The following is a 17,417-nucleotide window of genomic DNA, read 5'->3' as shown; positions in this document are numbered from 1 at the left end:
ATCTTATGATGGCTTCTTAAATTTTGATGCTTGAAAGAGCTTGGATCATTATACAGGATTTTTTGTGAGTTTGTGATGATTAAGAGATGTGCTTCATAACTAGGAAGTTGTTTCTCTCAGCAAACAAATAGTTTGCAAAAAGACCTCTGAATTTCCTGTGGAACATAAGTTGCTCTAGATTAAAATCAATGTTCTAGTTTGATTTTTCTTCATATCATGTCTTACAGGCAACCTCAAATCATGTCATTAATTTTTAAGAATTAAGGCTTTTGACTGCTCCAGGTCGATGATGTTCGGTTGCGGAGTGCCGGTGAGGCTTCTCAGAGGAGTACTAGGGAAGACTGGGCTGAATGGATGAGGCATTTCAGTATTGCGCTTCTCAAAGAGTCACCGTCTCCAGCTTTACGCACTTGTGCAAGGCTAGCTCAGCTTCAGGTGAATTAATTATTTTAGATATATATGCCACTTTTGAGTATTTTCTGACACAAATTATCCAGCCCTCTGTTGGTCGTGAGTTGTTTGCTGCGGGTTTTGCAAGTTGCTGGGCCCAAATGAGTGAATCTTCCCAGGAACAACTAGTGAGAAGTCTCAAGACAGCCTTCTCATCTCAAAACATACCTCCGGAAATTCTTGCTACACTGCTGAACTTAGTAAGTTGGTCTAGTGTTTAAGTTGTATAGTTGATTTGACATGCATTCTTATTTAATTGTTCTGTTCTGTAAACAGGCAGAGTTTATGGAACATGATGAGAAGCCTCTTCCCATCGATACCAGGCTGCTTGGTGCGCTTGCTGAGAAGGTAAGTTTTCTTTTCTTTTTTACTTTTTGTGTGGTTTGGCATTTTTTTTTCAATCTTGCGATACTCTTTCAAACTATTTGTCAGTGTCGAGCATTTGCAAAAGCCCTCCATTATAAAGAAATGGAGTTTGAAGCTGTGTGCAACAAGAAGATGGGTGCAAATCCTGTTACCGTGGTTGAATCCCTTATTCATATTAACAATCAGTTGCACCAGCATGAGGTTAGTTCCAATATCATATGTTTCAGGTTAAAAGAATTATCTGTTATTGCTTGTTGACTTATTCTATTATTTCTTCAGGCAGCTATCGGGATATTGACTTACTCGCAGCAGAATTTAGAAGTTCAATTGAAAGAATCATGGTATATATTCATTGCCCTCCTATTTAGTTTCATCCAGAAACAATGGTTCTTCCAATACCATTAGTTCACGAACTTGCTTAAATTTTGTGCAATTTAGGTATGAAAAATTGCACCGTTGGGATGAGGCCCTTAGAGCATACACCATGAAATCATCTCAAGCATCTGGCCCTTTACAAAACTTGGATGCTACATTAGGTAATGCTCAATTCTGTTCGCCTTCTTTTGGTTCGTTCAAAGATAATGGTAGCCAATTAAAATTCATGTTTATGCTAGGTCGAATGAGGTGTCTAGCTGCTTTGGCTCGCTGGGAAGATTTAAGTGCATTGTGCAGAGAGCAATGGACTGGCGCAGAACCATCTGCTCGACTGGAAATGGCTCCAATGGTTGTTCATATGTCTGCTTATCGATTTTGTTGTAGATTGTAACTGATAATCTAATTTCCCTTTGCTTCTTTCTATTATCATAGGCTGCAAATGCTGCTTGGCATATGGGTGAGTGGGATCATATGGCAGAATATGTTTCTCGCCTGGATGACGGGGATGAAAACAAGCTCCGTATGTTGGGTAACACAACAGCTAGTGGTGATGGAAGCAGCACTGGTGCTTTCTTCCGGGCTGTTCTTTCGGTTCGTTCGAAGAAGGTAGTTACCCGCTGCTATGTGTGATTGCATCGTATTCATTATTTGATTTTACTTTTATGACAAGTTCGTGATTTCTTTGACAGTATGATGAAGCTCGGATATTTGTCGAGCGAGCTCGGCGGTGTTTGGCTACAGAACTTGCAGCACTGGTATGACATATCTATAGTACTACATAGTGCAGCATTTTATAAGATTTGCCTTTCCATCTGTTTTAAGTCAAACAATCTTGTGAAGTTACCTGAATTATAAACCAATTGTTATGAATATATTGTAATGCATGTGCAATGCCTAATTTTTCACCTGTAATGTAACCTAACAAATAAAAATTAGGGAAAAACCCATTTTACTAACCCCAACTATTTGGCTTGTTCACTTAACAGCATGTACAATATTTTGACTCCTAGTGCTGTAACTATTGTGTCTTCGATGGAGGGACCCCCAATTTAACCCGGGTCTTCTCGGCTTTCAGGGAGGAGGCTCAGCAGTGGTCTGTAGCAGGGGCTAGAGGAGTGTCTTATCTCCTTGCCCTGGCTCCTACCTCCTAGTGCTGTTTTGAGCTTGTGGTCTGGTCCTAGTCCTACCTTAGTTTGCTAGATAGTAAGACAGCTTAGTGTGTGTGTTCTTAGGGTGTGTTACAGACCCTTAATCCTCCCCCTTACTCTTCTTAATATATTGATGCGCAGTTCTCCTGCGCGTTCGAGAAAAAACAATATTATGACTCATTTAATTCCCCAAACTATTGAAATTAGTCCAGTTTACCCCATAATGAAGTTTTTTTTTTCATTTCCCCTTGTGCAAGAACTACTGAAATTCATCCAGTTTACCCCATAATAAAATTTCTATCTTTTGTTTTAACATGTATAAGCTGTGCTTTAGGTTCATATTTTACATCATGATAGTTATTGTACCCTATGTTACAAAATAAATCATATTTATTTCTGATTGTTTTTATAGTTTGAGAGACTACTTTTACAGGAAGAAAAAACATTTTAGTATAGGGAGCCAATTGAACAATGCGATTTTTTTTGTGTGTGTGGGGGGTGGGGGGGAGTAAAATTGACTTTTTCATAAGAATTACAAAGCCCGCTGATGGAGTGGCCATATTTTTTCTCTATAAATTCTGTCAATTTTATATGATGTATTAAATTAAACTAACTGCTTGCTATGGTGGTCCTCATCTATTTGGAGTCGCACAAAGGCCCAGCATACATGTGATAAATTGCAGAAAAACCCTGTTTAATATAGACATGTAAACCCTGTTTGAAACTCATGGTAGATCTAGATAAAGTGGATTGTTGGCTGATGTTAGATGTGTCTATCGCGAAAGGTTGCCTAGCCGGATTGGTTAGGTGGCCTCAGTAGCACTCCTTAGGTCCTGAGTTCGACTCCCGGTGGGAACTAATTTCAGGCTGAGGTTAAAAAAAATCCCCTCGCTTGCCTACACGCCAAAGCACATGGAAATAGGTCCCGGCTCACCCCGGCCCACTCTCGCACGGGTTACGGTATGGGTTACGGTACCCCTGTGTAAGGGTGGGGCAAGGGTTCGGGGGTTTTCTCAACCTGCGTGAGAGGTCTTCTTCTTACATTAATGCTCGGGGGGCGGCTTGCCCCTCGCAGGTCGAGTAGATATTAGATGTGTTTGTCAAGTAACCAAAGGAATGTCACTATTATTTTTAATTCGCACATTTTATAAGGCAGTACTGTTGCGCTATCTGTCTTCACGCTTCTCTAATAAACTATAGTCACAATTGCCTGCCATGATTATTTCGCACTGTATTTTTGTACTGATTAATGAACGATTATTGCTTTAAGATTTTACCAGTTTGCTCTTGAAATTTATCATTGAATCATAATTTTATATTTCCTTTGTGTGACAATACTTACGGCCAGGTCCTTGAGAGCTATGAGCGTGCTTATAGTAACATGGTGCGGGTTCAACAGCTTTCAGAACTGGAAGAGGTATTTTCTTGTTTTTGATTACGTTCTGAATACATTTGCTGTTGTACTAACAAAATGTGTGGTCTTAGGTAATTGATTACTGCACTCTTCCAGCGGAAAGCCCGATTGCTGACAGACGAAGGGAACTTATTCGCAATATGTGGAATGAGCGCATTAAAGGAACAAAACGGAATGTGGAGGTTAATATTATGTTTGTGGTGTTGACTGCTGACCTGAGCCGCTTTTACTATTTGCATTGATTTCAAAAATATATTTCAGGTGTGGCAAGCCCTACTTGCTGTCAGAGAGTTGGTTCTTCCTCCCAACGAAGATAGAGACACCTGGATCAAATTTGCTAAACTTTGCTGGAAGAATGGTCGTACTAGTCAGGCTAGATCTACTCTAGTCAAACTTTTACAGGTAAGTGAGCAGTCATCATTAATTAGCATGTGCATGCTGACTCCTATCTATAACAAAACTAATTTCTGATGCCACTTGCAGTTTGATCCTGAATCTTCTCCTGAACTGACACTGTATCATGCACATCCACAAGTAGCACTGGCTTATCTCAAATACCAGTATGCTGTTGGCGATGAGCTTAAAAGGAGGGATGCATTTTCTAAATTACAAGTAAGTTTGTTTTTGCCCATGTACTTTGATGGTACATTGCAGTGCACATCATACTTTCTATTTTTCTTTGGGGAATAGGAGTTGTCTGTACAGCTTGCTACCACCATGGACAGTTTTCCTGGAACGTCAGCAAGCCATGCTAGCATGTCAAATGCTGGAGTACCACTCATTGCTCGTGTTTATTTGACACTTGGTAGTTGGAAGAGGGCACTCTCACCTGCATTAGATGATGATTCTATTCAAGGTATCAACAATTTCAGGTTTTGCACTTATTGTGCCTTTAACTTTTTTTTAAAAAAAAATAACTGTATTTTTTTTCTTTCTAGAAATTTTGATTTCTTATAACAATGCTACACTAAGTGCAAAGGACTGGGGAAGGGCCTGGCACATATGGGCTTTGTTCAACACAGAAGTCATGTCACGCTATACCTTGCGAGGCCGACCAGATATTGCTGGAAAATATGTTGTTGCAGCAGTAACTGGGTATTTCTACTCTATTGCTTGTGCATCTACAACGAAAGGGGTTGATGATAGCTTGCAGGTGAATCTGCTGTTCTCTGATTTCTATTATGCAAAATGTGTTTTGAGTAAGGTTCTTTTTTGAACTCTGTCATTGACCACCCTTGTTTTGAGTGAATGCTTTTATCTCACCCTTTCAATGTTAGGTTTGTTAGAGGCCAGACTTCTTTATTATAATAGTTTGCTCAGTTTGTCCTTGCTGTTTTTGTTTAATAGTTTGTCCATTGCTCCATGCCTACAATAAAATTGAGCTACAGTTCTGATTAGACGTAAATTTGCTTAATTGCTTTTGACATTGAGTTTTGTCTTTTAGGATATTCTTCGTCTCTTGACTCTTTGGTTCAACCATGGTGCTACCTCAGAAGTTCAAATGGCATTGCAGAAAGGCTTTTCACTTGTCAAGATTGAGATGTGGTTGGTTGTGCTGCCCCAGATAATTGCAAGGATTCATTCGAATAATAGAGTGGTTAGAGAACTGATACAGTCTTTGCTAGTTCGAATCGGAAAGGGGCATCCACAGGTCTGTATTGTCACCTACTTATGTTAGCTATGACTACTACTGTGACTAGGCTTCTATGCTCTTCATGCAATTAATTTATAATGACTGTGCATTACTACGTCAACCATAGTGCTGTTCCTGAAGTATCATTTTCAGTTTAACTATGGAAAGAGGTGCAACAGAAACTGACATCCATCATATCGAGCAGTATAGAGAATCAAATATAAATCCTTTGTTTTAGTTTGACATATTTTAAGTTCATTTGCATGGTGTACACAATATGGCCGTGGAGTTAAGCTCTCCATGCTTCACCATTTTTTTATCGAACACACAGGAGAACACACAGGAGAGCTGTGTATTTTTATATTAAGAGAGAAAAAAGAGCGGTCCAAATACAAGTTGAGCCATTCCTCACCTTGGACCAGAGTGAGAAATGCAGAAAATAAAAAAAGAGCGCTATTACAAACAAACAAGCAAGTAGGGCCAGACCATTGCTTCACCATTGTTGTAGGACTGTTTGGTGCTTATGTTTTTTCTAATCCTGCTTTATCCCTTCTTTTTTTGAATATTTCCACCAAGTTCTGTGGTTATTGCTTCATCACAAATTTTCTTCAATTTCTCCTTTTCTTTTCCCATGTTAAATGAATTTCATAGTGCTCTGGAGCTTGTGTTCATTTGAAACACATTTGTGTAACCGGTACTCCCTCCATTTCAAATTGTTGGTCGTTTTGGCAAATCTAAACACATAACTTTTGCTATTCACCTAGATATACGCTATGTCTGTCTAGATACATAGCACAAATTATGTACTGGATTTGCCAAAACAACCTACAATTTGAAGCGGAGGGAGTAGTTGCCAAATGTTCCTATAATTTACAACAGGGATTTTTTTACCTTCTAATTTTCCTTTTTGATGTGTCATCTTAATCAGGCATTGATGTATCCTCTCTTGGTTGCCTGCAAATCTATAAGTATATTGAGACAACGTGCAGCACAGGAGGTCGTTGATAAGATCCGCCAGCATAGTGGAGGTCTTGTTGACCAGGTTTGCTTCATTAGCTGTGGATCTTCTAAGGAAAGATGCGTAGCATTCTAATTCTACTTTGTTGCACCAGGCACAGCTTGTATCAAAGGAACTGATACGGGTGGCAATTTTGTGGCATGAAATGTGGCATGAGGCTCTTGAGGAAGCTAGCAGGATGTATTTTGGTGAGCACAATATTGAAGGAATGCTTGCTGTACTTGAGCCATTGCATGTAATGCTTGAGAGGGGGGCTGAGACAATTAAAGAGAATGCCTTCATTCAGGTACTGTTTCATGAAAATTATATTCTCTAATTTAAATGTTCCAACACTTTGTGTGTGTTGACATGTATCCAGTTCTCTGTAGTCTGCCCTGAGCACCTTACCATTTAGGTAGTGTTTCATGATATATTTAATATATATTAACTGCTCAATCTGTTCTGATTTTTGAACTCTGGTCATTCTGCACCTAGTCCGGTTGAATTAGCAACAGTTAGTTTCATATTTCGAAATGAATTTATTCTGTAATTGAAAGAGATTGAATTGTGTGGAAATTGTGGATGGATTAATTGAGAGATACACAAGTTACATAGGGCTGGGAGATCTTGAGGCTAAAGGAAACAGCAATCAAGATCTCCCCAGGACTCTCTAACCAAACATATCTCTCTAACTAACCATACATAGGGCCGGCCGGCTATAGGAGCCAGGCGCAGGACGTAACACAAAGGGCAGGCCGGCTAACAAGCCAGGCGCAGGACCATAGTTCTTAAGGCGTCGCCTAGGCGTCAAGGCGCTCAGGGAGGCCAAGGCGTCGCCTAGACGCCTAGGCGACGCCAAGGCGTCAAGGCGCTCAGGGAGGCCAAGGCGTCGCCGACGCCCAGCAAGAAGAGAGGAAGAGCAAGGGGAAGGAGCGACCGGGAGATGAAAGGAGGAGCAAGAAGGTTACCAGAACTAGCAGGCGACGACCTCTGCCTTCCTCATCCTCGACGGCACCGGCGCCGGCGAGATCTGTCCCCCAAGAGAGAGGGTGCAGGCCGCCAGCACCTGGAATCCTCGGCGGCGGTGCTCTGCTCCGTCTCTGCCTACCTGCCGGCGCCCCTTCCTGGAGCGGCGGCGCTGGTGCTCCATCTGGGGGTGGCTGCGGCAAGGAGGAGGACCGGCGGCGCTGGTGAGGAGGACCGGCGCTGGTGCTCTGTCTGGGAGGAGCGGGCGAGCGGCGGCGCACGACGATAGGGTGGAGAGGGTGGGCTCACGGGAGGACTGATGAGTAGTTTATGGGCTGGTAGTGACTTGGTGGGCTGGGCCTTATATTCTTCTCGGGCCTTTTCTCTTTTCTTTCTTCTTTTCTCATTTCTTTTCCCCTTTATACTGCTAATATGCTGCTTTTACGTTGGTGTATGGCGTCGCCTCGCCTCGCCTAGGCATCGCCTAGGCGTCCAGAGGAGGTAGGGCGCCACACCTCGCCTCAACGCCTTAAGAACAATGCGCAGGACCCTAACACACAAATGTACATAGCAACCTGCTAACAGTAATGCATTTTGTAACACAAAGGGCAGGCCGGCTAACAAGCCAGGCGCATGACCCTAACACACAAATGTACATAGCAACCTGCTAACAGTAATGCATTTTGTAACTTTTGTTTGTTAATTATATATGTTCAGGCTTATGGACATGAGTTACTGGAAGCTCATGAATGTTGTTTGAAGTATCGGGAAACAGGAGAGGATGCTGAACTAACAAAGGTACATGAAGACTGTCATTTTGATAATTTGTGTATTGTCTTCTATTGATAATGTGTCTGAGGATGACTACTATATTCTTTAGGCCTGGGATTTGTATTACCATGTTTTCAGAAGAATTGACAAACAGCTTCCAAGTCTTACAACTCTTGATTTGCATGTAAGCACATTATTGTTTCTGTCATTAGAGTTCGTTTTTTTTTTTGCCGTGTCTTCCCTGATCAAGTATCTGTTGTTTCTTTCAGTCTGTTTCTCCTGAGCTACTCAAATGTCGAAAGTTGGAACTTGCTGTGCCAGGAACTTATGCTGCAGGTTATGCAGTTACTGATTGAATATTCATTTTAGCTCTGTTGTTTGTGAAACCTGTACTTTGATTCATACATCCTTGAGCCCCCAGGACCCTATATGTTAATTCCATTTCATAGAATTCTAATATTTAACTTGATATCTTACTTCCAGATTCACCAGTTGTGACAATAGAGTATTTTGTTCCCCAATTGGTTGTGATAACATCCAAACAAAGACCAAGAAAACTGACAATTCATGGAAGTGATGGCAATGATTATGCATTCTTGCTTAAAGGTCATGAAGATTTGCGGCAAGATGAACGTGTAATGCAGGTCTGTATTTTATGACATCTCTGTTTTACACTTTTTTAGATGGTCCTTCTGTTAGTAGTATAGTCTTCAGAAACACATCTTCATGTAGTGTCCCCATAAAATTGTGACAGTCATGGCTCTTCATGTTAATGAAAAAACACTCCAAGCGCCCTGAGGCTTTGCATTTGAGCAGTGACCTTATGCCTCAGTAGTATCGATCTGTGTCTTTGATTTAAATCCAAAATAAGTAGGCTGAGAGAAACCACAAATCTAAAATCTATCACAAGTCAGTTCTGAGTGTCCATTCAAATGACAACTAATGGGCCTTATTATAATGGGAATGTAATAGTCAGTTTGAAACTAGGTGAAAAACTGCACTGGCGGCTTCTTATGGCTGAAATTGTTAGAAAATGTATGATCTGAGCATAAATAGCAGGAGCAACTGTCCTGCCTCAACTCTGATTCTGAATAGTCCCGATGTACTCTTCGGGGGGCTGGAGCCTCCTGGGCATTCAGTAATTACCACTTGAGAAGCATCTACTAAATTCAATGTTCCTGCTCTATATTGGAAATAGCATAAATATTACCTGTCATTCAACCTTTTCAGTGTAATTTTGTTCTTTTGCAGTATCTAATTTTCATTCTTCTCCATTTAGCTTTTTGGTCTGGTGAATACTCTCCTAGAAAACTCAAGGAAAACATCAGAGAAAGATTTATCAATCCAAAGATATGCTGTTATACCTTTGTCACCTAACAGTGGTTTAATTGGATGGGTTCCAAATTGCGATACACTTCATGCTCTGATCCGTGAGTACAGAGATGCCAGGAAGGTTTGTCTGCTGTAGTCACTTGTTTTCATCTGAAGCAAGCTCTATGTATTTTGCTTCTTTTTATTTAGCAATTAGTGTTTTTTCCTTGCCAGATTTTCTTAAATCAGGAGCACAGGCTTATGTTGGCTTTTGCACCTGATTATGATCACTTACCCCTCATTGCAAAGGTGGAAGTATTTCAGCATGCTTTGCAAAATACTGAAGGAAATGACCTTGCGAAGGTATTGTTCTGGTCTTATCTCAATGAGTATGCCTTTTGTATTTATGACATCGTAGCTTTATTCTACGTAAATAAACTGTGGCAGGTTCTATGGCTAAAAAGTCGAACCTCTGAAGTATGGCTTGAGCGCCGAACAAACTACACTAGAAGCCTGGCTGTTATGAGCATGGTATGAGATTCTGTCTTAATATTGTTTTTCAAATGGAACCTTCATTGGTTTAAGGTGCTCAAAAGGTAATTTTCCAGGTTGGATATTTGCTTGGTTTGGGAGATCGACATCCAAGTAATCTCATGTTAGATCGCTATAGGTACATCTGTTGAACTATTCTTCAAGTAACGTATGTATTCTACATTTATTTTTGTAATAAGAGTGTTCCTTTTGCTTCAGCGGGAAAATATTACACATTGACTTTGGAGATTGCTTTGAGGCTTCAATGAATCGAGAAAAATTCCCTGAAAAAGTAAGTAATTTTTTTTCTGTACATTTATGCCTGGCCAATTGCTTCTTCATTTATTTTTATAAGGCACGCAGGTGTTTCAAGATCCGAAATTTGTAAAATTCGACAAACAAATATTTTACAGTTCGCAGATTTTATGATACAAAACTTGTACCATTTGATTTGTAGAGTGCTTTCTTGTGGTATGATTTTATAGTCATAGACAATATACTCTTAAGAGAAATTAGTGATCAAAGTATAGTCTTGGATACTGCACCGAGCTAAAATGTGCTATACTTATGACTGTAGGGAAGACTGGACAACTTAATACTATAGTTCTCATTTTCTTGCTTTTCTATTATTGTACTTCACGACTTGTAACTGTGACTCTTTGTTTGTGACAGTCTCTTACCCATTTGCAATGTATGGTATAGGTACCATTCCGCTTGACAAGAATGCTTGTGAAAGCTATGGAAGTTAGTGGTATCGAGGGTACATTCCGAACAACTTGTGAAAACGTGATGCAAGTCCTTCGAACAAACAGAGACAGTGTCATGGCCATGATGGAGGTGAGATGGTGGCCTTGTTGTTCATATGACCATATTACATAGTATATATCACATGTATCTTGGATAAATAATTAGGGGTTATTTTCTAATTGTTATCACGAATTCTGAAAAGTAAAAAGTTTAATGTTTAGGGGTTATTTTTAAAAAGTCTGAATTAGATGGCAGAAATCCATAGCTTGATTAAATAAAGCAAGTTGCCCATTGCTGCGTGTGGTAACAGTGGCCCTGTATGGGTTAGAGCCATCTTTCAGGTCCCTTTTCACGACATTACAAGCAATGCCTTTGGGATGTCTCTCCCCTCGGGTTGAGTTTTTTTTCTTCTTAATACTGTGCTACATTTTGAGTAGCCACTGATTTCTCATATCTGTATATCATTTTCTTGAGTTGACTCTTCCATCGTTCCCACAAAGATATGATGTTGGGGATTGGTGAGTTGTGTTCTGGGCATAGTTTGGGGTACAGAATCTGCATAGTTTAATTATTTGTGTAGGGTAATGACTGCATCTTTTTCCCTTAAATTAGATATTTGTATGCGGCTTGTACCCACTACCTACATGCTTTGATTTATGTATGCTTTAAACATTTCTTATTGCTTTTCTCCACAGGCATTTGTACATGACCCATTAATCAATTGGCGTTTATTCAATTTCAACGAAGTTCCTCAAGTGTCAAACTATGGTAATGCTCATGCTCATGCAGTCGTCAGCAGCGAAGAAGCAGCTGCTAACCGGGAACTCGTGCAACCTCTGCGGGGAGCCCGTGAAAGGGAGCTGCTACAGGTTGCCTCTTCTTTTCCACCAATGTCTTTAACCTTAGCCGCATCCTTGTAGGAGTAACCATTCATACTCTGCTCATTCAGGCTGTCAATCAACTTGGTGATGCCAATGAGGTTTTGAACGAGCGTGCTGTAGCCGTGATGGCACGGATGAGTCACAAGCTAACAGGGAAAGACTTCTCTTCCGGGTCAACATCAGGAGCTGGCATCTCGCCCCAACATGGCAGTGAGCACTGGGCTTCAGGAGATGCTCGGGATGCAGAACCTGGTCTATCAGTGAAGGTCCAGGTTCAGAAGCTCATACTACAAGCGACATCTCACGAAAACTTGTGCCAAAATTACGTTGGGTATGTATTGATAATTTTACCTTACCCCATTTCACGCAACTTTTTTATACTCATTGTTCGATGCATGTTGCTACTTTGTTTCCCAGGTGGTGCCCTTTCTGGTGAGCTCTTGTGCAAGCAGTAGCTGTTTAGCATGTAAATATTGTAAATACCGTGTAAGCAGTGTGTTGTTTGTATGTAACGTGTAGCACTGTAAGTAGCAGAATCACATTTGTCAATGAAAGATGCCTTTGACCGCTCTGTGTGTGGATACATAGGCCTAGGCTTTGTACTTGCACAGTTGCACCCTGTCTCAACCTGGAAATAAAAGCATTGTCAGCGTTTTGGATTTGCTTCGAGCTGCACGCAAGTTCGTGGAAAAACTCTCCTGTCCGTTTGTGTTTGTTATGCTAGTCCAAGCTCCATCAACGTGTACGGCAATGCAAATACCTAGAACATGCCATCTGGATTCTCTTTTTTGTTACAAATTGCTGGGCATATGTAGCCTAAGTTGCATGATATACCTTGGCACCGTTGACCATCAAGTGTTACACTCATTCTCTGAAGCCCAGCACTGAGACCTACAGACGCCTAAAGCACGTAGTACACCAGTACGGTATATAGCTCTGATCACATTCAGGAGCTACAACTTTGAACCAACATGGTACCATCTACAGAGCAGCGTCATGGAATAATCGCCCATTCATCCATGCAGAGGTCAGTGTCCAGTTGCAATAATCGCGCATTCACCCACATACGCATGTGGATTTTACCAATTCAAGGAATTCTTGGACTGTTGGAGCTTTGCGTTGTATGCACTTTCCAGTTCCTCCTGCAAAAATTTCAGGTCGAAAAATGTCATGGCTTTCATGGGACACCAAAATAGCAAAGCATTATTTTCTTAAATTGAAAATGTTTAAGCTCAACATACAAATGCTTTCGAGCATAGAATCACATGATATCAAGAAGCTACAGCTGAAGATCTTTTGCAGGGTTTCAATTATTCACATACATACATATGAATGAACTGCCACTAGTACCTTGCAGACTTTCAGCAGTGGTTGCAGAAACGAAGTCCTGAAAAACTTTATGGATTTCTCCAGGGACGTTCTTTCCCAATCTGTAACTCAAAGGGTTGAGCAAAGAGGGTGTCTTAGGCAAGGTTGCATGGTACTAAAGTGCTATATTTTTTTTGGCAATTACAAATCATGGAAAGTGATGCTTATCACTTACTATTTTCAGAATCTGTCTGAAAACCAGCAGCATTGAGCTCTCCTAAAAGCTGTATAAAGTAATTGTTTTCACAAATCAGCATTGTACCATGATGCTTGGAAGAAGAATATGAAATGTTAGTGCATAATCTTAATTCATGCTAGTGTATATGGACCATACCTGTGATAGAGTCGGAACAGCTGTAGGATCAAAATCATCGCAATTATTGGGATCAATCGGAACACAAACACGACCTAGAAAAAGAAGATCCATAAGGGAGCATACAAAAGGGAGCTTTCACCACATTACAAACTAAAACAGAAATTGAATGAATTATGTTTTTTAAGTTACCTGTTTTGGGGTGTATACAAAAGGGAGCTTTTAGTAAATGATTCATGTGCTTTGATACCTGACGTGTATAAAGTTGATTAGGAGTGAGAACAGCCTTGGATAGTTTTACTACTACAAACACATAAAACTGATGAATTCCCTTTTACCTCCATGTCAAGTCTAGGATATGTGTATGAGAAGATGATCTCTTCCACACATCTCCGAAGGCCCTGAGCCTGAAACATATAACAATTAGCACAATTATTGAACATAAGAGCATGAATCAGCAGATGCGATTGTAAATGGGAAATTGGGATATTATACAATCTGGTGAAATCAAAAGAAATAAATAGCGATCGATAAACAGACAAATGTCCAAATAAAAGTGGACAGGACTGCAGGGGATTGAACACAGAAAAATGTATTAGGATTGCAGAAGATTAAATAGAACCTTGTGCTTTCCTGACTGTAAGGTCGTCTTCAATTGTTTCCATCTGGCTGCATTGACATCTTCCTTTGAAATAGAAGATTGTCTATTTCCCTGCCACTTTTCATGGAGCTCACTAGCAACATCTAGAAATGAAATCCACTTCAGAATGATGGTGAACATAATTTATGCCATGCTAAACAAGGGATGGTAGGTTTAATCTATATCAGATAGTAATGTTCATTTCTTATGGCGCCTTTTCTTACTTTCATCAGGGATGAGATCAAGTATCTTCTGACATCTCTCCTCTGATGCAAAGAGTTGTTGGCTAAGTAGCAACTTATCTTCAAAGAAGCTTTCAAGAACATCCGTGTATGACCGTCTGCAGGCGCATAAATTACATAATAATCAATTTAGCTCTTCCGTTTTCTGTTGGTAGAACAAACAAATTGACAAGATAATTAAGACATACGCAAGGAAAGGATGGAGGACAGGTCCAGCCAAGGATACTTTCTTCAGTGCGTTTTCACCACCCTGAGATAGATTCATAGAGTTAAAATATATTTCTGGTGTGGATGACAAACGGCATGTAAAGTCATGGATGATGAAGTGACACCTTGTAGACTCGAAAATAGTCAGCAACTGCAGCCCTTTGTTCATTGCTGAGCCTAACAGGTGAACACAAATGTATTTTAGGATCAACAAACATAATAAACAGATAGAAGTTCGAACATACTTTCTTGCTCTGGTGTCACAGACCCAGCAATGCACACCACGACGGCCACTGTATACCCACAGTATGTGATTGAAACCAAAATCATCTGCAAACAATAATTATAATTAGTAAACAAATGCACACCACAGTAGAAGTAACCAACTGCAAATCTGCACTTCATGAATATAAATCTGCAAAAGTGGATAGCTCATGTTATGATTCATTGCATAATAAAATAACATGCCTCTAAGAGAAGTATCCAGAATTTTGATAGCAATGGTCATTAAGGGCCAGCAGTCCGAGCAGACATCAGCTCCAGAGCAGCAGTAACGCACATCATCATAATCAGATATATCCTGCATAAATTAAAGATGTTGGCAACTTGCAACGGTTGCACAAGAATATAACGTGCACAGATAAAGTGATCAGGGAAATAAAAGAAATGTGAATTTCTTACAATGTCAAAAATTAGTTCCCTTTCCACTGGTACAAAGACATTATTGCCAGATTGGGCGTAGGCATGACGCTTTGCAGGCTGCACAAAAAACACAATTCTTCAGACAGTAGCAAACAGAGGGTAATGCAGGAAACTAGAATCAAGCAAACAAAATGATATGTTTAGTGATACTGCATCATACATCTACGCTGTAGACAGGTCCAACATCAATCTTGAAAGGGCACTTCTCCTTGATAGAACTCTCCAATTCAGCAGCACTATCAAAGGATTGGAATCGCAGGTAAATGTCATTCTCTAGTGTAAATGAAAACTCTCTGCGTCCAACATATGACTGATCACATCCGGGATGCTTTCCATCTGCATAAAAACAATTTTTGGTTAATCAAGAAACAACAATAGCGTAAGCCTAACCCTAACCAAAGAACTAGATGAGCACAAACCATTTGCATAGCAAAGCCATTTGAAGAAATCACCATATGGGAAGAGCTTTCCTGCAATAGTATCATAGGTAGTTAGCAGAAGCAGTAGCGAAAAATCGAAGAAACTAGTATCCTTACATAGTGGAGTAGATTTTTAAATGCAAAACCTCAATCAGGTAAAGAGCATGCCTAGTTAGTAGTTACACGAGAAGAATAACAAAATGTGTTAGGTCTGAAAAAGAAAAGAGTATGGAAATAATCGCAAGAAATTGGAAGGAGTTAAAGAAAAAATATTGAAGCAAACAAATATTAGCCATTGCTTAAAACAAAAACTCGATGCTACGTCTCACTCAAAATCTCAAATACAGCAGAAAAAAAACACGAATTCATCAGAAGAAATACGCAGAGCCTCTACAATGAGATGCAAGATCACAACTTTGTCCAGAATTAATGGAAATTAAATAAGACAGATAGCTATGGACATATCGGACGCAAGGGTCATTTTTTAGTTTAAAAGGGAACGAATCGCTTTACCGTAGTAGACTCGGAGGTAGTCGGCGTTGAACCCCTCCGGCACCGCAGCAGGGCCTTCTACCTTCAGCTGCTGCTGGCCGTCAATCTCCATAGAGTCAACCGGCTCATCGTCCCTACCCATCCTCAGATCAAGAACAGACTGAGCCAAAAAGAAGAAAAACAATTAAAATTAGACACAAAAGAAGCACGGGCTGAATTTGCTGGGGAAAATGGCAGGAAACGAAGGACCTGTGCTTACTTGGTTGGAGACGGGGATGTAGCCGGCGCCCTTGGCTCTCGCGCCGGCGGCTTCGGATCCAGCGGTGGCGCAAGCAACGGACGGCGCAGTAGGGGTGCGGAGCGGTGCTGCTCAGGGGGGGGGGGGGGGGGGGGGGGGCGCGGAAGGGAGGGGGAAAATGCAGGGAATGGCGGCAAGAAGGGCACTGCTCCCGCCAAAAAGCCAAGCCGCCGCTGGCGCTCTGCTGGTTCTGATCTGGGCCTGCTTGTTGCAGCGGGAGGGAAGGGGAGAGCAGGTTGGCCCAATTCCTCAAGGCCCTCAGGCGGCTTTTTTATTTTTATATTTTTTAAAAACATTTTTTATAGAAATATATTTTCGGTTTCATATTTTATTGTTTTATACCCCTACCCTCCGGCAGGAACCGACATGTAAATAAATATATTTTTTTTGCACGGAGGCCCCTGGTGGGAGCCTGCCGGCAGCCCGCCCGGCAGGGGGCAGCAGGCTCCCCCCCAAATATAAAAGTCAAACTGCACCACCTCCAGCACCAAGTTCTGTTAACTGGGATGACGACCAGATGACTTCATGCCCCCCCCCCCGAACTATGGGCTCCAAGAAATGACATGATGTCTATCATATGGTGTTATGGTATTAATCGGTCTAGATTGTGAAGTAAATTGTGACGGGGCGGCAGGCCTCCTCTACCTTTAATTGCAATACTTATATGTTTGCTATGTTTGATTGCAATGATTATATTTTTTTGTGAACCTTGAACCTCGTGTGGCTCCATGACTCGGTCAAGTAGAGCTGGCGTTTAGAATTGTTTGATTTGTTTAATTGGTGCTTGTGTTAAAGGTGCCCACAAACCATGTGTCCAAGCATTTGGGGCTGACCAATTTGGTACAATGAACGAAATTTAAATTGAACGTTAAACAAGATACCACATAAGATATTACATTGAAGGTTTCATTCATTACAACCAAATTCTATAGAAATACGCACTGCCAATTAAATTGAAGTCACCGTAATGAACTTGAAACGCCACCTTGCTCGACATATCTGGCCATCCAAAGACTTTATTTTAATTAATCCAATATCTAGAAACATGGTATGACTTCAATTATAACCACTAATCCGAACCCTAAGTGCTTACAATAATAAAAAATACTAATCATAGAATTAAACATACAAAAAATTTTCAATGAG

General features: G+C 40.7%; 2 protein-coding genes across 5 annotated transcripts in view; one reads left to right on the top strand and one right to left on the bottom strand.

The window, feature by feature from the left end:
• LOC120698991 (serine/threonine-protein kinase TOR) overlaps positions 1 to 12,252 on the top strand; it is a 36,901-nt gene extending 24,649 nt beyond the window's left edge. For both annotated transcript variants that reach the window (XM_039982812.1, XM_039982810.1), the window contains exons 28-58: positions 283 to 435; positions 498 to 650; positions 727 to 798; positions 883 to 1,017; positions 1,096 to 1,157; positions 1,255 to 1,352; positions 1,431 to 1,540; positions 1,624 to 1,797; positions 1,881 to 1,946; positions 3,688 to 3,756; positions 3,825 to 3,935; positions 4,015 to 4,155; positions 4,237 to 4,365; positions 4,444 to 4,609; positions 4,692 to 4,906; positions 5,198 to 5,404; positions 6,315 to 6,428; positions 6,499 to 6,690; positions 8,067 to 8,147; positions 8,230 to 8,304; positions 8,390 to 8,456; positions 8,604 to 8,764; positions 9,400 to 9,573; positions 9,666 to 9,794; positions 9,879 to 9,962; positions 10,040 to 10,101; positions 10,182 to 10,254; positions 10,665 to 10,799; positions 11,405 to 11,578; positions 11,659 to 11,921; positions 12,008 to 12,252. In XM_039982812.1, the coding sequence (XP_039838746.1) occupies positions 283 to 435; positions 498 to 650; positions 727 to 798; positions 883 to 1,017; positions 1,096 to 1,157; positions 1,255 to 1,352; positions 1,431 to 1,540; positions 1,624 to 1,797; positions 1,881 to 1,946; positions 3,688 to 3,756; positions 3,825 to 3,935; positions 4,015 to 4,155; positions 4,237 to 4,365; positions 4,444 to 4,609; positions 4,692 to 4,906; positions 5,198 to 5,404; positions 6,315 to 6,428; positions 6,499 to 6,690; positions 8,067 to 8,147; positions 8,230 to 8,304; positions 8,390 to 8,456; positions 8,604 to 8,764; positions 9,400 to 9,573; positions 9,666 to 9,794; positions 9,879 to 9,962; positions 10,040 to 10,101; positions 10,182 to 10,254; positions 10,665 to 10,799; positions 11,405 to 11,578; positions 11,659 to 11,921; positions 12,008 to 12,026 (3,864 nt within the window). In that variant the 3' untranslated portion in view covers positions 12,027 to 12,252. The remainder of the gene's footprint in view (positions 1 to 282; positions 436 to 497; positions 651 to 726; positions 799 to 882; positions 1,018 to 1,095; positions 1,158 to 1,254; positions 1,353 to 1,430; positions 1,541 to 1,623; positions 1,798 to 1,880; positions 1,947 to 3,687; positions 3,757 to 3,824; positions 3,936 to 4,014; positions 4,156 to 4,236; positions 4,366 to 4,443; positions 4,610 to 4,691; positions 4,907 to 5,197; positions 5,405 to 6,314; positions 6,429 to 6,498; positions 6,691 to 8,066; positions 8,148 to 8,229; positions 8,305 to 8,389; positions 8,457 to 8,603; positions 8,765 to 9,399; positions 9,574 to 9,665; positions 9,795 to 9,878; positions 9,963 to 10,039; positions 10,102 to 10,181; positions 10,255 to 10,664; positions 10,800 to 11,404; positions 11,579 to 11,658; positions 11,922 to 12,007) is intronic.
• Positions 12,253 to 12,331: 79 nt separating this feature from the next.
• On the bottom strand, positions 12,332 to 16,363 carry LOC120698992 (DNA primase small subunit-like). 3 transcript variants are annotated; one of them, XM_039982814.1, is made up of 17 exons: positions 16,223 to 16,363; positions 15,995 to 16,133; positions 15,482 to 15,532; positions 15,223 to 15,398; positions 15,042 to 15,119; positions 14,829 to 14,940; positions 14,606 to 14,690; positions 14,486 to 14,537; positions 14,342 to 14,403; positions 14,136 to 14,251; positions 13,894 to 14,015; positions 13,610 to 13,678; positions 13,464 to 13,521; positions 13,293 to 13,366; positions 13,134 to 13,182; positions 12,941 to 13,020; positions 12,332 to 12,732 (listed from the first exon to the last, which is right to left on the bottom strand). In XM_039982814.1, the coding sequence occupies exons 2-17, from the start codon at positions 16,113 to 16,115 to the stop codon at positions 12,670 to 12,672; spliced, it is 1,368 nt and encodes a 455-aa protein (XP_039838748.1). In that variant the 5' UTR covers positions 16,116 to 16,133; positions 16,223 to 16,363; the 3' UTR covers positions 12,332 to 12,669. The 3 variants fall into 3 exon arrangements, with proteins under 3 accessions (XP_039838748.1, XP_039838747.1, XP_039838749.1); XM_039982813.1 differs by having other exon boundaries at positions 16,233 to 16,363; XM_039982815.1 differs by having other exon boundaries at positions 13,610 to 13,672; positions 16,233 to 16,363.
• Between the last annotated feature and the right edge of the window lie 1,054 nt (positions 16,364 to 17,417).

This window comes from Panicum virgatum, chromosome 3K, assembly GCF_016808335.1.
Source record: "Panicum virgatum strain AP13 chromosome 3K, P.virgatum_v5, whole genome shotgun sequence".
NCBI lineage: Eukaryota > Viridiplantae > Streptophyta > Magnoliopsida > Poales > Poaceae > Panicum > Panicum virgatum.
The sequence above is the reverse complement of the archived record's forward strand: the minus strand, read 5'-3'. Positions and strand labels throughout refer to the sequence as shown.

What these genes read in the sequence shown, in the direction of transcription:
- LOC120698992 (XM_039982814.1), bottom strand. Translation starts at nt 16,115, where the DNA reads ATGGGTAGGGACGATGAGCCGGTTGACTCTATGGAGATTGACGGCCAG. An exon ending in GACCTGTCTACAGCGTAGAT is followed by an intron (nt 15,120 to 15,222) that starts GTATGATGCAGT and finishes TTTTTTGTGCAG; the next exon opens with CCTGCAAAGCGTCATGCCTA. An exon ending in ATCCTAGACTTGACATGGAG is followed by an intron (nt 13,522 to 13,609) that starts GTAAAAGGGAAT and finishes TATACACGTCAG; the next exon opens with GTATCAAAGCACATGAATCA.